The sequence below is a fragment of the Pseudoliparis swirei genome, chromosome 4 (assembly GCF_029220125.1).
Source record: "Pseudoliparis swirei isolate HS2019 ecotype Mariana Trench chromosome 4, NWPU_hadal_v1, whole genome shotgun sequence".
NCBI classification, from domain to species: Eukaryota; Metazoa; Chordata; class Actinopteri; order Perciformes; family Liparidae; genus Pseudoliparis; species Pseudoliparis swirei.
The window spans coordinates 3,174,185-3,191,049 of record NC_079391.1 but is presented as its reverse complement, the minus strand read 5'-3'; the positions used below and the strand labels follow the sequence as shown (position 1 = coordinate 3,191,049).

The 16,865-nt window shown below is 43.5% G+C and overlaps 2 protein-coding genes across 4 annotated transcripts in view; both read right to left on the bottom strand.

Moving 5' to 3' along the window:
- chd9 (chromodomain helicase DNA binding protein 9) overlaps nucleotides 1-2,767 on the bottom strand; it is an 88,738-nt gene extending 85,971 nt beyond the window's left edge. For both annotated transcript variants that reach the window (XM_056411977.1, XM_056411978.1), the window contains exon 1: nucleotides 2,666-2,767. The gene's annotated coding sequence lies outside the window, so the exon portion shown is untranslated. The remainder of the gene's footprint in view (nucleotides 1-2,665) is intronic.
- Nucleotides 2,768-4,110: 1,343 nt separating this feature from the next.
- Nucleotides 4,111-12,005, bottom strand: aktip (akt interacting protein). Of its 2 annotated transcripts, none has more exons than XM_056413451.1 (10): nucleotides 11,880-12,005; nucleotides 10,842-10,967; nucleotides 9,576-9,787; nucleotides 8,983-9,047; nucleotides 8,724-8,824; nucleotides 8,409-8,497; nucleotides 7,416-7,514; nucleotides 5,647-5,754; nucleotides 5,122-5,182; nucleotides 4,111-4,957 (listed from the first exon to the last, which is right to left on the bottom strand). In XM_056413451.1, exons 2-10 carry the CDS (start codon nucleotides 10,887-10,889, stop codon nucleotides 4,850-4,852), a joined length of 891 nt encoding a protein of 296 aa, XP_056269426.1. In that variant the 5' UTR covers nucleotides 10,890-10,967; nucleotides 11,880-12,005; the 3' UTR covers nucleotides 4,111-4,849. The 2 variants fall into 2 exon arrangements, with proteins under 2 accessions (XP_056269426.1, XP_056269425.1); XM_056413450.1 differs by having other exon boundaries at nucleotides 9,576-9,790; nucleotides 11,880-12,004.
- Nucleotides 12,006-16,865: the final 4,860 nt, after the last annotated feature.

Below are 16,865 nucleotides of genomic sequence, written 5' to 3'. Positions count from 1 at the left end.
TCAAGATATTGTGTAAGTAAAATCACATTGAATCATAAAGTGAACTATAAGAGGAACTGAAACTGGGCACCTCGCAGGTGATGGACAGCAGGCTCCGGATGTGCGTGAATTAAGTTTAACGATATTTAACGGCGAGAAGTGTAAACAAACAATCGAGGCTCAGGATCGTGGTCTTCGTGATGGTCCCAGTAACCTCAGGAACCAGCATGAAGCACCCGGGTCCACACGAAAAGAGGCCGATATTTTCCCGGTACAGAGTCTTCGTCGCAAAATCAGCCAATCAGCTCCTCTCAAAGGTTAGTCCATCCTCTAACACCTTTCTGTTGGTTCAAAGTCCCGCTATGACAATGGAGAGGTCAAATATCACGACCCCCGGGTCAAAATGTCACTTCCGGTCCAGTCGCTAGACAAGTATTTTCACAATAAAAGTCGCGTCTGTTATTGTCCGCATTAAAGTCACTTCACGGCTTCAACCGGCTTCGACAATCTGAAATACTAACAGACAGTCACTCTCATGAACATACATTACTTCTTGCCTTTTACATCAGCATAGAGTAAACAGTCCCTCTATGCATAACACATCAACAACAATATCAATATTCTCCCTAATATTTCCTATTATAATATCTTTCTATATGTATTAATTTAAAGCATAAGCCTCCCTCTGCACATGTGCAATATCAAAATAAACTATTACAACCCCACAGAACCAAGAGGGAGGATAATGCTCCAGCTCCAGCACCTCCTTCCCAGGCCTCATTGACATCTCACCAGGCTCCTCCTCCTCCTCCTCCTCATCATCATCATCATTGACATCTCACCACACACTCCAACAGGTCCCAACAGAAACCCGTTCACACGGTCACGGAGCCGCTCCGGTCCATTTGGGATGAGCCTCCTCCTCCTCCTCCTGTCGTTTCCCGTTCACCGGGGTGTCGGGTCACGGGCCGGACGTGTGCCATTCAGCGATTCGTTCTTATGAAATCATCTTTGATTTTTGTAATTGTCGACAGACTCGTCACGAGGTTTGAGAATTAATACTGAAGATTTTCAGCCGTTTAAGACTAAATGTTGCCGGTCGAGTCCTAACCACACCGTCTCTGACCCTCGTAAAGTCTCGACATGATTCATTTCTCTGTGATGATGATTTAGACTGTGCACCAATCACGTTGGAGGCCACCGATGCGTGTGTGCCAAACACAGGACAATGGAGCACAGGTGTGTCCTTTCGTTTTCATGAACACTCAACCGATGTTAACGAGTTCCATTTTAAATGAACCCAACACAGACCAAGAGACCACCAGAAAGCGTCCATTCAAGATGGGTTCACAACAGTATTCTGTGTGTGTGTGTCTGTGTAAGGGGGGGGGGGGGTAATTGTACTCATATACGCAACATATTTCTGAACCTGCTCACCCCTCCCCCCCAGACAGAAGCAGACCCCCCTGAACCCCCAAACCGCCTTCCAGCTGTTTCCTTCAGGGTCGTGACGCGGCCCGTGGCACGTGCGCCACATGCTTCATGTCAACAAGACCCCCGTGTGCGGAACTTCCGTGGTCGCCATTGAGTCGTGCCTCAAGTCGAACAACAACAACAACACAACAAACAACTTGTTGCAAAAACAACAACAATGTCGCCACGAAGATCGCAACAAAGGAGAAGAAGAAGGTTTCAAACGGCGGATTCTCGCGTGGCGTTTTACGCGCAACAGCCCCCGCCCCCAAAAAAGTGAAATAGAAAAACGTTCGTCGCGTTTAAGCTGGGTGGGGGGGGGGGGGGGGGGTGAGACACCGGACTCACCTCTCGGAGTCTCAGCCTCCTCTTCATCTTCATCCCGGGTGAAACGCTGTTTGATAAGCGCGAGGCGACAACGTGGAAAAGCACCAGTGTGCGTGCCTGCCACACACACACGCGCGCGCGCACACGGCGTTTGATTCTAGATGGTGGCCGCGGCCTGTTGCGTTGAGTTACACGTGCTCCCAAAAGCCTCCACTTTGAGGGGGGGGGGGGGGGGGGGGCACAGGATTACAAAAAACGGTGTCGTGACGCTTCACCGCGAAGCGAGAGGAGGAAGAAGAAGGAGAGGCCGGAGATGGATGAAAAGGTCGACAGTGATGGTGTCCGTGATAACACAACTATAGTGCGCCTCCCCCCCCCTTCCTCCTCTTCTTCTTCTTCCTCCTCCTCCTCCCTCCTCGGACTTTTCGTCTCATTTCCTAATTTAAAAAGTGGCGACTTGTTGCCCCCGGCGAACAGCCGCCGGGGTCCGCGGACCAGTGCGGCGCCGCCTGCGCGCGGCCGGCGGGTCGCTGTCAGTTCAGGACCACCGCGGTACAAACAGAACCGGAGAACCTTGTCGGTACTTTTGAAGACGCGCAAAAAAAAAACTACCTCTTGACTTTCGCTATTTTAACGCACGCGAACTTTCCCGTGGAAAGTTAACGCGGACGCGTTGTTCGTGCTTCGGAAGGGGGGGGGGGCCCTTCCGTCAACCTCCTCGTCTCCTCCGGCGGAGGAACACACTCGCTCCGCGGCGGTGTCATCAGACAGCTGAGCCCTCCGCGGAGCGCACGCGATCTGACAGCTCCGAGCGGAACCCGCTCGAGCCCGAAACACCTCGCGGCGAACACAACAGAACCACCGGGGACGAGCGCGGCGTGCTTACCTGGGACGAACGCCGAACTTTAGCTCCACACGTCGACGCGCAAAATGTTTGTTTTTCCGGCGAACTTGTGACCGCGCTGTGAGTTGCACTCCCGCTGGCGACCGCGGCGCAGCGGCTCTACGGCTGCTGCTGCTGACGTGACCGCGATAAACGCTCATTTGCATATACCGAGCGAGCTGCTCTCCGATTGGCGCGCCGGAAACTTGGGTCGATATCCACCTCTTCCTTTTTCTTCTTCTTCTTCTTCTTCTTTCTTTTTGCGCGTGGAATTAAAACGCGCCGGTGGTGGTTTTTACGCGCTTCCGACGCGGCACCGCGCCCCAAACCGGCGGCTTTGTTATTAAAAACCTGGGGGGGGGGGTCGTGCGTAAAGTGCACACCGTGTTGACAAGATGTGCATAAGATGGCCGCGCACAAGCACAGAGCCAATCCGGAAGGGTTTCACTTCTCCGCGCACGCACCCGGAGCCTCTCCACGCGACGCCAGGATGACACCGGGCGCGAGCGCCGCGCTCCACCGCGGGCACAGGTCGACCTCTGGCGGCGGACTGGGCGACATGCGACCGGAAGTCAACTATTCCCCCCCCCACACACAGTTCTCGTTAGTGGGCCCATGTTGACTTCACAATCACCCCACGCAGTCTGCAATAATACAAGCATTAAAAAGAGTCTCGTGCCCATCATCCATCAACAGCACGTGCAGATGTCCATGCGTAATTGGATACGGGCGAACATGTGAGAGGTGTGCCCACTCCATGTTTACAAGTAAAACATGTAGATTAAACACTAATGTTCCCCATTCCGGACATCTAGAACAGCGTATAATGTATATTTTGCAGCAGGTGTTTTATAAGTGCAAAAACAACATTGTTTTGATCAGTTTATTGATGTCAAAGAAAAGCCTTTAAACCTCATTTATGAATCCATGCCCTTCACGTCATCCAGATGGGAAATAATGAAACTCTCACATTCAAATTGGTCAAAAGCCCAACTGTCAGTGTGTGTGTGTGTGTGTGGAGGACACTGACAACTCTTCCTGGTTTCTACAGCAGCTATAAATAGATTTCACGGCTTTCAGCACCCGATCTGCTCTTCCGATAGTCGTTTTCCTTTCTGGGGTTCCCACACATTTTAAAAATACCATCATCCACTTCCCACACACAATGAAGTTTTACAATATTTGCATATTGAAAGTGTCCGGGCTTATAAAGAACATTTAAGCCCTTTTACGGATGAAGACGTTACACAACATTTATCTGAGGTGGAGTTATTGGAACTGGGCCAAAATCAAATGTGTGGTACTTGTTAATAACTAAAACTTATGAAAATACATTTCAGATTTACGTGGTAATCCTGCAAAATCATTTAAACTTGTGACGAAAAAAAAAAATATGGACGATAAAGCTTAAAGTATTTGCAAAGAAAAAACAAATTTCAACGCACACAGTTCTTTAAAAGTCAAAACTTAGTACGGCATCCTTTATTATTTACAACCCAGACCTTTAATAACCAAAACAGTCAAAAAAGGTACAGAAAACATCCAAAAAATTATTTAAAACCAGACAAAATAAAAACACAAGTGTAGTGATTCAGCATCTCATTTAAAACCATACTAGTCTGCTCTGCTTTTTTTAAATATATATTTATTAGGAACTAAGACAATAGTTTACATGGTGGGATAAAAATAAAAAAAAATATATATCATTGTCCAATAAGAAGCAAAATATAAAACGTGTCTAATTGGTTAACGAGGAGCTCGCAAGGTTACATTCACACGTCAAATAAAACAGTCCTGAGCCAATGAGGCTGTCGAGATCCCGTCGTCCGCTAAACTTACCATATGAACACTTCAGAACAATTTTTGGGACAGCATGTTGCATCACCGTCAAGATGTGCACGGTCCTGAAACTCGAATGGACAACGCTCTTTGATTGCATCACAGCCTAAATGAGGTTGCCGGGACATCCATTCGTCATCGTCGATTTACATATAATACAAACTTTCCTTATCCTAAAGCCGTTTGAGGAGGTGCCTACAAAGCCTTTAAAGCTGAACAATAATGTAGAGAGTTAACATGAAGTTCTCCCCCAAGCAGTTTTCAAGGATCCAGTTCACATTAAAAACAGCCGGATGTATCCGGTGCGCTCTGCCGCCCTCTAGTGGCCGCTGCGCCCACACTGCAGGCTCAGCTCGGGGGAGGACCGTCCTCTTTGCTGAAGGGCTGCGTCGATCCGGGCTTCACCCAAGACAGCCCGGACACCTGGGATCCCTTGTGGTGGTCGTCAGGCCGTCTCTAGAGAGAAAGAAGGAGACCAACCAATCAGATTGAAGGGCGCCAACCAATCAGAATGCGTGCGGCTTCGTTACGGGAGAACTGGGACTCTGTTGTGCTCAAAAAACAACCATAAAAAACTCTGACGGTCAACTGTTGCAGATAAAAGTTAAATAGAGACGTACTTTGCATGTGAACATCCGCTCTTTTGCTTCATCGTGAACGGCTGGGTTCCACGGAGAAAAACTGGTGAATGGATAAAGAGTTTTAATGTGAGCGTTACAGGGAAATACTGTGAAATGGATAAAGAGTCTCACTGTGAGTGTTACAGGGAATAACTGTGAAATGCATAAAGAGTCTCAGAATAACTGAAATGAATAAGAGTCTCAGAATAACTGAAATGGATAAAGAGTCTCAGAATAACTGTGATGGATAAAGAGTCTCAGAATAACTGAAATGAATAAAGAGTCTGAGAATAACTGAAATGAATAAAGAGTCTCAGAATAACTGAAATGGATAAAGAGTCTGAGAATAACTGAAATGGATAAAGAGTCTCAGAATAACTGAAATGGATAAAGAGCCTCAGAATAACAATGAAATGGATAAAGCGCCTCATAATAACTGACATGGATAGAGTCTGACTCGGCGTCACAGGGCGTGTTTGTGTTGGCGTTCCTGTGGAATGTGAAGCATGCAGACGGTTTCCCGACCTTATTGCGTACGGGTCCTCCATCTTGGGCTGGTCAAAAAGATGACTGTTGCATAACGTCACGCTATCCACCACTTTGCTTTTGAATAACTGCACATCCTTCTCATATCTGAAATTAAAGAAAAATAAAGGCTTCGTGACGAGTTACAGCTGGAAATAAATCAAAACTCAGTCGTCGTGGCTCCGCGATGCGAAGAGAGAAACACAGAGAGACAAGATGCGACAGGAATGTGGAATCTGCAGAGTTCCTGGTCCCTTTTTATGAGAGTAGGACGTCATGCCACATGCCTGAACACAATACTCATGGTATATGTTGCACATGTGGTAAACATCATGCGTGACGCCGCTGCTTCTTTCATGACATAACCACCGGCGTCTCATACGGTCGTCTCCACATCGACTTATATATATATAACTTATATACAACTTCTAAAACAGGTTCTACTTTTAGTAAACTCAAGGCAGCAATAATCAGAAAGGAAATTATCGTAGATTAGGTTATTATTTTATGTATTTTTTAAATTATTTTACTTTGAATGTAAATGTTGTTTTCTCAGTGTTTCTGTGATAATTGATCATGCTTTACTGCATTTTATGTATTATATTGTAATATCTTTTGCCTGGACCCCAGGAAGAATTGATTGCCAGCTTTTGTATCTGCTTTATTGGTTTTGATGTATGCCTTTTTATATTGTATTGTTTGAATAATTTTATAGACGTTTTAATCTACTTCCTCTTAGAGTTAAATCGGACTTTTATTTTGAAATGTTAAAAGGAAGGGCACTTTTATTTGCTGTAAAAATACAAACTTGACGGTACGGCTACAGATGTTACGGAGGGATGCGCATTTTATTTAAAGTTTAATAGTTGTAATGGACCCGTGTGAGGCCAACGCTCTTACGGTGGGGACAGTTTACGAGTTTTAATTCATGTTTATTCACCGAAAGAAAGAAAATAAAGAAGTTTCTCCGACAGTAAGTTCACGACAATTCATACACGGGGAAAGTTACGTGTAAATCTGGCCGAATAATGTAAAACACTCTAAATAGTTGTTAAGTTGTAATAGGTCATTTTGACTTTGCACATAGGGAACATTTGTGCTTTAAATTAATACATATAGCAAGATATTATCATAGGAAATATTCGGGAGAATATTGATGTTGTTGATGTGTTATGAAGCATCGGGGTAATGTCTACTCTGTGTATATGTCAATGGCAGAAGTAATGTTTATAATTGTATGTGTGTTTATGATTATATGTATGCCGCATGAGAATGAAAGTTAGTTTATTGTTTCAATGTTGACATGAGTTGGAAGCCGGTTGAAGTCTGTGACGTTGCTTGAAGCAAGAGAGAGACATGTGGGACTTTTATTGTGAAAGGGAACTTTCATCACACAGCTGACCGGAAGTAATATTGGTCGTGGGATCATGACGTTTGACCCGGCTATTTTATGACCTGTTTATGACCTGTTTATGACCCGGCCGTAAGCCAACTAGAGTGTAGCATGCTGAACTGACCAATGGAACTAACCTTTAGGATTAAGAGGTGTGGATGCCGTTACTAATAAATAAGTGTGGAAAGGGTGAGTTTGTTCTCTAGACGGTCGGAAGGTTACAAGACAGTTCCCTATTCAGAGAAAATATGACTAAATAAAAATATTATTCTCTGGCTACATCTCAAGGCACTACAGACTAAAAGTTTGCTGCTTTTTTAAGCATTTCATTTCCTACAATGGGATAAAAAAGTGCAAAGGAGGCTGGGAGACTCACAGCACAGCCGCCTCCGGGTTGAGTGGCTCCGTGGTATTAATCTTGTAGAAAACCGTCCGTGCGTACATCAAGACCTGCCAGATGTGGTTGTGATTCCGTCTGCAAGAACACGAGGAGGAGACCACGTCATTAATGTGGGTTCTTACACATTTTGACCAGTGGATTTCCAGGACTTTTAACCAAATTTCCACGACCAAACTGAAATCTCGGAATAAACATGAACAATTTAGAACATGTTGCGTTTTGAGAGCGTACGCCGGCTTATATTTTGAGCGTCTTTCTTTAAAAAACATATTAATTATTTCAAACTTGGCGTAAATGAACATGTGATAACACATGTCCAGGACTTTTTCAAAAATGTTATGATTTAAGTTTTTGCCATGACTTTTCCAGACCTGGAAATGACCATTTAAAAATTCCGTGACTTTTCCAGGTTTTCTATGACCGTACGAACCCCGATTAATGTTTGTTTGTTTGTGTATTTTATTCAGTCAATCAAATACAATATTATCCTATATAATATACAAAAGAGAAAGACTGAAAAGGTATAGGTAGAAGCAAAAAATGCTTATAAATTCCTATCCTAAATTGAAATCAAAATAAATCAGAAAATTAATATAAAATAAAGAAGAAAATAAAAATAAACAAAATAAAAAAATATATATATTTATATATACTACCACATACATCTTCCATATTAATACGTTTTTAATTACATTTATAACTCAAGAATTGTTTAATAAATAATTCCCTTGAAAACCAAAAAGGAGTTCACCATTCTTACATCCGTGACTTCTCCAGGTTTTCCATGACCGTACGAACCCTGATTAATGTGGGCGCGCGACTTCCGTCCAGCCGAGTAAACCGTCCAGTCGGGACGAGGTCGTGGCTTTTAGTCCATGAAACTAAGATTTTACTTCAGACTTCAATAACCACGTTTGAGAAAAGAAAGCGGGGTAAAAATCACACGCGCGTCGAAAGCAGAGCGCATACCTCCATTTGGTGAACGCTCTCCTGACATCGAGCTCTCCAGAAACGGGGTCGACGAGAGGATGGAAGACTGGGACGTCAAAGACTAATTTCTGAGAACAAAAGCACGAGGAAGAGACCGTTTGAGGGCTTCGAATACCGACGAGAGCGCTAGTGTTGTCGTTTAACGGTTAAAATATGACTCGACACATTTCCAAATGACGTTTCTTTTTTTCTAAATGTTTGTCGAACAGATGCATCACGATCTAATGCCCCAAATAATCAGTTTCCTGCTACAAAATATGTTTTTTTTGTCATAATAGAGTCCACCATACTTACAGGACACTCTCCATCTGGATAGTTATCTGGAATATACACGGTGAACTTGAAGACTCCATCCTGGTACAGGCCGTGTCTGATGAAGATGACCCCGAACCACACTACACAGCGGGAGACACGAGCTTTAATTCCATCGACAGAAACAGCGACTGTCAATAAACTATTACATATCGTTTTATTGCAAAGTAGAGGTTGAACATTTAAGAAATAACAAAAAGCCACATTTGATACGTGTGAACATGAAGAAGAAGGTCCTTACTGAGAGCAGATTTGTAGGACGGCTGGACATAAATTCCCGGCAGTTTCTGCCTAATCACCAAAGTGCTGCAGGTCACATGACGACAAGTCGGGTCAGTGCAAGAGAAACGGGCGTGGAACTCATTTTCTTCGTGGGAAACACATTTTAAAAACAGGACTATGCCCGTGTGTTTTAAAAGAGAGCGATAGCAACACATCAAATAGAAAAGAGAACTCAAAAAGCATTGAACAGGGTTCCTACACATTTTGACCAGTGGATTTCCAGGACTTTAAACCAAATGACCACGACCAAACTGAAATCTCGGTATAAACATGAAAACTGTAGAACATTTTGCGTATTGAGAGCGTACGCCGGCTTATATTTTGAGCGTCTTTCTTTAAAAAACATATTAATTATTTCAAACTCGGCGTAAATGAACACGTGATTATAACACATTTCCGTGACTTTTCCAAAACTGTTCTGATTTAAGTTTTTTTCCATGACTTCTCCAGGCCTGGAAATGACCATTTTAAAATCCCATGACTTTTCCAGGTTTTCCATGACCGAACGAACCCCGATTGAGGGTTTCATTCCGACTGCGGTCCGATACTCACAACTCGGCCAGCAGAGAGTACTCCAGGTAGAAGGGGCCGTACGAGGCGTGCGTGCCGTTGGCCGACGGGGCCGGGGCGCCCGTGGACGCGGGCTTGGTGACGGGGGTGGCGTTCTTGGGAATGGGCGGGAGCTGCTTCTTGCCGAAGGGCAGCCGGGCCGGGCTGGCTCTGGGCTCGCCGTGCCCGCTCTGGTCCTCGCCGCCGTCGGTTCTCTGCTGTCACGCGAGACAAAAGAAAACTAGAATTTTAACATCAGGCGTTTAAAAAAAAGAAAGAAAAATAAATCAAGCCAATGCAGAATTAGGTTTTACGCGGTCGCCCGGTTGACCGCGTACACCGGCCATCTCGTCTACGGCTCCGCGGGACCCAATCTCAAAAAGGAGAGCGAGCGCTTCCGAACACAGCCATCTTTGTTTCCTCCTGATGCTGCTCGGGATGAGACGAGTAGTTACGGCATCGGGAAGCCGCGGCGAACGCCGGCGATGATGAATGCGACCGGCATGCCAGGAATGTTTGCCGTGAATAGTGTGCCGAGTGTGCAGCAGGTTGAGCCCCGACACTCACGCAGACTCGACCGCATCATGTGTGAAATGTTCCTTTGAAAAGGGAGGGAAAAAAATGACGCACCTCCCACCCATACGGCGGTCGCTTTCTACATTCCTCACCTGGGTTTCATACGTATGCTGAAATGTAGCCCCCTCCCCCCGCCACTTTTTGGTATTGGTTAATGCTCGCTGGTAAAGAAAACAGTTTACAGTCATATTTATTTTTGATTTTAAGAACCTAGAATCACAGCGGTGACTGCCGTGTACAGACACGTCATCTTCATAAGTGCCGAGTGTGGCCGATGGTGCTGGTAGTGTGAATGAATGGGTGTAAATGGGTACCTGGAGTCCTGATGGGCAGGTAGAACCCTGCATGCCATCAGTGTATGAATGTGTAAATGATGACATGTAGTGTTAACGTGATTTGACAGGACGAGATGAGCGTCATTACAAAAGTACAGTCCATTTACCGTAAAGTATTCTGCTTAAATGGGAGAGAAAGTCAGCTTATTCTCTTCTGGGTTTTTAACAGACATTTAAAATTTACTGATGATGCCAGAATCCACCAACAACGTCAGCAGGTACATGATCAATACATGAACATTATAATTATATATATATAATTATTTATATATATAATTATATAAATAAATATAAATAATTATATATATAAATAAAAATATATATATAAATAATTATATTTAAATGTGTTTAACGTTACCGTACGACTTGTATTGGCAGACATGCTCCAGAAGGGGTTTAAGTTCATTCCTCATTCAGAGGTTCAGGAAGGTGACCCCTCTTTCTGTGTTGGTCCCACTGCAAGTGCTGCCCGGGCCATCCGCCACTGTGATGGGGAAGGAAAGGTGCGGTTAAAGAAAGATACGGTAAAACAAGGTATGGTAAGAGTAGAAAAATAAGGTAAGGTAAGACAAGGTAAGTGTAGAAAAATAAAGGTAAAGAAAGGTACGGTAAGACAAGGTAAAGAAAGGTAAGAGTAGAAAAATAAGGTAAGGTAAGACAAGGTAAGTGTAGAAAAACAAGGTAAAGAAAGGTAAGTGTAGAAAAATAAGGTAACGGTAAGACAATGTAAAGTAAGGTAAGGCAAGACACTTGAAACAAGCGACGCTGCTGCAGTTCAGGTTAAATGCAGCGCACACGCACACGCACTCTAGCTAACAACATCGCAATATTTAATAGCAATTCGACAGTCGATCATCGATGTATCTTAAGTGTTAAGTGCCAATCGAGTACAATGGTGTTGACGTGGAGTGATGACTTGTTTAGGTTAGCTTCGCGTTAGCTGTGTGCTAACTTGGCAGTTTTATTGCCATCGACGTTTGAAAAGTCGCTTGTATGGTTGAGGTAACTCGGTTGTCGCATGGTGGAAATACTAGAGACTACAGTTTACGTTTCAAAACAATCTGCTATTATAACCGCGGCATTCCCGACAGGATATAGAGTTCCCGTCTCCTTCGCCACAACAGTGCTAACAGTTAGCATTCCGCACAGACCTACATTAGGTAACTGACGCAATTTAACAGATTAAAATGTAACTAAATACTCTTTAAACCCCTATGAATAGCCATGTAATGTCCACGCACTGACATTAACGTTGTCACAGCCGCGTCCCGGAAATAATTTAAGGTTAACAGTATATGTAGCATTAGCTTTCGATGCTAACTTTGGCGTTGCAAACAAATTGACGTTCTTTTAATTGCAACCCTCGCGAGAATACACGCATAGTAATGTAGCTCACCGTATTTCCCAGATGATTGTAAAAGACCCTTCTAACAGACACGTTCACGTGTGTCTCGGTGTAAATTTGACTAAAACTGCTCAGCTGCTCGCCATTCCTTTAACTGTCATACCGGCTAACGAGCTAACACTGGCTAGCTACATAATATGACAGACACCGGAGTTCAATCTAACTAGCGAGGGGGCGTTTCTGTGTACGGAAACGGGTTTCTATTGGTCTACAGGGTAAACGTCACTTCTATTTGATTGGATGGTGCTTTCATCAACCGGAGTTCAAACTAATGTAGCGAGGGGGCGTTTCTGTGTACGGAAACGGGTTTCTATTGGTCTACAGGGTAAACGTCACTTCTATTTGATTGGATGGTGCTTTCATCACGTGACAGGAAACACAAGTAGCGGATGGCACCACTGTTTGCTGTCAATCAAACCGTAAGTACAGTTGCTCTGTTTTTCTTTTGTGACAGAAGACGGGAAGATACGACGATTTATTTAATGTTTTAATTTTATTTTCCAATGAAAATATAATTTTAACAGCAGACATTTTACTAATCAGGTTTGTCAAGATATCTGCTGTAAAAAAAGAAGAAGAAATTATTATTGTCCATATCCCAATACAACCACCCTGCCATGTGGACTGTTTTGATTAAGCTTCTTTTGTTGTTGTCTGTTTTTTTAATCGATAATTTATTTCCACCAAAATTGATTTTGACCCATTTAAAAAAAAAAATTCTGCATTGTTGTTTTCTTTGGGGCGGTTCACGTTTGATATATTTCATCTTTTATCAGATGAATGATCTACATTAAAAGTTAAATAAAGATTGTTCATATGCTACTGTTAAACATGTCCCTTTATGTTAAATTTAAATCTATTATGACTTATCCTTCGTCCAAATATGAATTGTTATTATTGGTCTTGTATGAAAGGAGTTATATATAGCATTTTTCCTCCAGATTATGAAATCAATGTGTTTTTTGTGTCTTTTCATCATGTACATTATCTGTTCAGTTTCCTCTCGTATTTACACTCTGATAAATATGTAAATAATACTTTTCTATTGCCTCCATTTGAACGTGTCGGTGTGCGGCACAGCCACGGTCCCTCGAGGCCGTACGCATCCAAGCCATCTGCGTCACACACTTCTTTAGTTTTGACCACGCTTCATTGGCAGCTCATTCTGCTGATTGATTGATTTCCTAACAATTACCCCTAATTATAATTCTGGGTGAGGAGAAAAAAAAACTAATTTAATGCATGGGTGACTGCATTAATTGGGAGAAATGACATTGTCCAAGTTTCAGAGTAAATACAAATTATTGACTCCATTATTGTTATCTGATTGTATATTGTTCCAAGTACACTTCACTGACAAAGGTAATTAGTGTCCTGCTGCTTCATTGGGGGCAGCCGGCGGCACAAGGTCACCGTCACTCTTTTGACATGTACAAATCAAAGATCACCTCAAAACAAATAAGTTTATGCCGGCTCAGCCTTCGTCGACATTGAGATAAACTGTGTGACACAAACAAGGGGGCAAATATTCACACCGTTGCTTTTGTAATGAGTTTTTTGTCTTTGCCATTGATTCTTTATCTAATCAACTATTGTGACCTTGTTTGGTCAAACAAATACAGTAATTAATGTCATTAAAGTGGGAAGATTGGATTATCTAATTGAATATGTGACCCGTTGGAGCTGGTGTTTCTTTTCTACTCCAAATTTTACAGCAAGTGTTTTTTTTCGGGGGAGGTCAAATAACATTACGCTTTATTTAAATTATTATATCAGCAGTAAAGATTGAAAAAATACTAATAAAAATATGTGCTACGGTGCAGTTGGGAGCTCCACTTGAGCAAATCTCTTGCACATATTTTAATAGTAATCATCCTATCAGCATCAGATCCTTTTTTATATATTTACAATGTAGATCAACGATGTAATGGGATATTTCTATCGTCGGACTTTTCTCGTCTAAAAATGATTTATATATATATTTATAGTGGTTTCAGGAGCATTTTCCAGCTGCATGCCTTCAGCCGGAATTCAAATTGAACATGAAATATGTTCCCGTCTGTCAGTCCATCTCTGCAGAGACTTTTAGGCCCACTGATTTAGATCTACAATTGGGTTTAAATGACAGTTAAAAATTACAATTGGCAGTCCCCGGTGAAGCCTGTCTTCAGAGCGCAGACATAAAAAAAGTGAAAAAATATGATTCCACATCCAGATAATATGTAATAACAACGTTAGTTTGAATAAAGGAAGCCACATCTAGATTCAAATGTAATATTCATTTTAGAAATATGAACAACTGGGGAGTAAAGAATGCACACACACAAAAAAAAAACCATCAGCCAAATCTTTCATATATAGCAATAGTCTGTTCCTTATCCCCGAGGCCTGGCCTGGCTAAAACCTCAATGCAGCAATTATTTGCTGTAATGACTGCAGTTCAAATAAGCCTGGAGATTTTATTAAACCAAATGAGAGAAGCATCGGTGTATCATCACCCCGTGATTGACAGTGACAAGTGTTGGTCGGGCTCGGATGTGAGCATGATGAAGAAGCTCTTGGCAAAGCTCCTGATAATGTCCCCTCCCCCCCCCGATAAAGTTTCCCGAGGAAAACCTCAGCCAACAAATGGAAGAGGGGAAAGCTCCACGCATATTAATTCAAATTGCCGGATCTCTCCGCTGGGGGGAGGGACAGCTTCCCCCTCCCCCCGACTGCCCCACTGAGTGGCATTTTACACAACTAATGAAAAAGAAATCCATCGTGCTGATCATATGCATATAGAGTTCACTCCATAATAACGAGGAAATAGAAATATTCATAATAAAAAGTAAAGGTCACATGCTGCCGCAGCTAAGCTTCCATAAGCTGCAAATCTTTGCAAAAGCAGTTGTCAGGTTATAGCGATAAAATGGGGGGGGGAGGGGGGGGGTAAGGTCGAGGACGCCAAGTTTCAACCCTGCAGAGGCCAAGAGGTGAGAAACTGCCACCAGGAGCCAGAGCATACATCCAGTCGTCCTCTGATCATTTATTTATCTCTACGCCAAACGATACAGACGTCTCTCACAGGTCAGCGGCCTCCCGTGTCCATTGCGAGAGGTCAAAGGTCAGTCAGATAGTCGTGATGAACATAGTTCCTCTGACGCACACGACTACAGCTGGTGTCTACATTCTTCGGGGGATTTGTCTCGCCTAGTTAATAAAATACATGGAAATACGAGCAGCCGCCTCTCTCCAGCCGACCCGCCCGTCTCCGTATGTAGGTCACCTGGGCTTCTCCAGGCATACGAGCGGCTGCACGCCTGCAGAGGAGCGCGTCTCACCTCCGCCGCGACATTCACAGCATTATTATTGACTTCCAACGCTGAGCCCCTCGTCCTCGTATGCATCGGCGCGTTGGCATTTATTAGTGCCATGCACTAAGTACGGGCCGTGTTATTGAATTTGAATATCAGCTCCGAGCCACATTCGCAAAGGCCCCCCGGAAATATATGAAGATGAAGCAATCTCATTTAATAACACCACCAAACTAATAAAAGTAGAGCAGATTGGAAATTACATTTATGAATATTGCTCGACGGTGGGAGTTATCCCTAAAAGAAGAAAAAAAACCGCAGCTTGATCTGTCGGATATTTCCGGAAATGTAATTTCCTCCTGAGCGCCGCGTTGAGGCGGCTGGTTCGTTTTTCGGCCTCTTCGCGTCGGGTCAAAAGCAGAAAGCCGACGGCTACTTGTGACTACAACGATGTGATGCTCCACACAGCGACACGTCGTAAACACCCAGGATGGAGCCGTGATCATTGTGATGCAACCTCAGCCTTTGTGAAGCATGTAGCATGTAGCATGTAGCATGTTGTTCACATCCTGGATACAATCAGAGAATTAAAGCTATCTTCAGCCGATGACACATTATAAAGAATCGACCTGATTTATTTGAAAAGCACTTTTTCCCCGCTCTTGTAGAAAAATAAAATCAACAAACATCTTGAAACGAGCTTTCTCTCGAGGTGGCGTTCATCCAACGGCGTCATATCTATCGCTCCGTGCCAGAGCTCCAATTACGGAACGCCACTTCGCTCCACCGACGTCACGCCAGCCTGTAGTTTCCCATCTCGCGTCGTCGACGGACGACATTCTGTCGGTCAATGTTTCTCTCCTCTTGCCAAGACGACCCCCCCCCCCCCCCCCCGTTGGGCCCCGGGTCCATCTGCGTGGACACGGTGACGGTCGCTTGTTGCCGGGCGTCGATCGCCGCATATATTTTCTCGCTCTGTACTTTCCCTCCCCAAAAAAAACCTTTCGTCAACAGATGCAGCAGCGGCAGAAATAATTGATTAGCAGGCAAGTCAATGACCAAATCTCTTTGGAAACATTCTCTGTGTGTGTGTGTGTGTGTGTGTGTGTTTACGTGGATAGTTTAGAGGGCCATTAGCGAGATTACCTCGGAGGCTCGGTTGAACAACAGATGTTCAAGGACGGCTCAATCAATTTGACTCACGAGAGGCTGCAGTCGAGCCTCGGACAAGTGATGAGTCTGCGGGTTGAATAGAAACGGAACGCCGTGGTCATACACAGGTGAGGCGGGGTAACTGACAGCGGGTCTATTATTTAGAGTGAGATGCACAGTTAAGGAATTTAAATCCTCTTGAGGTTCACTAAATAATCCAAAAATGGATTTAACTATTGACGGCTCTAAGCTCATTCAATTTATTGCTCCTACAAGATGAATGCACCCTGGACTTTTTATAGACATACAGGTCATAATTGTTTCTAAAGTTACCTTTCCTGAAGAACTATATGTATCGTATTTATGTACTTCATTCATCCTCAAAGGGAAATGTCTTAATGTGTTTGAATCTATTCTCATTAAACTTATTATTCGACAAGATAAATGCACCCTGCACTTTTATTGACAAATACAGGTAATAATAGTTATTAAGGTTACCTTTCCTGAAGAACTACAGTATATATATAAT

Excerpts from the sequence above, each read along its gene's own strand:
- aktip (XM_056413450.1), bottom strand. The coding sequence starts at position 10,889 with ATGAACTTAAACCCCTTCTGGAGCATGTCTGCCAATACAAGTCGTACG. Across the intron at positions 8,825-8,982 it reads GTCCTACAAATCTGCTCTCA|TGTGGTTCGGGGTCATCTTC; the intron begins GTAAGGACCTTC and ends CCCGCTGTGTAG. Across the intron at positions 4,958-5,121 it reads AGCGGATGTTCACATGCAAA|AGACGGCCTGACGACCACCA; the intron begins GTACGTCTCTAT and ends CTTTCTCTCTAG.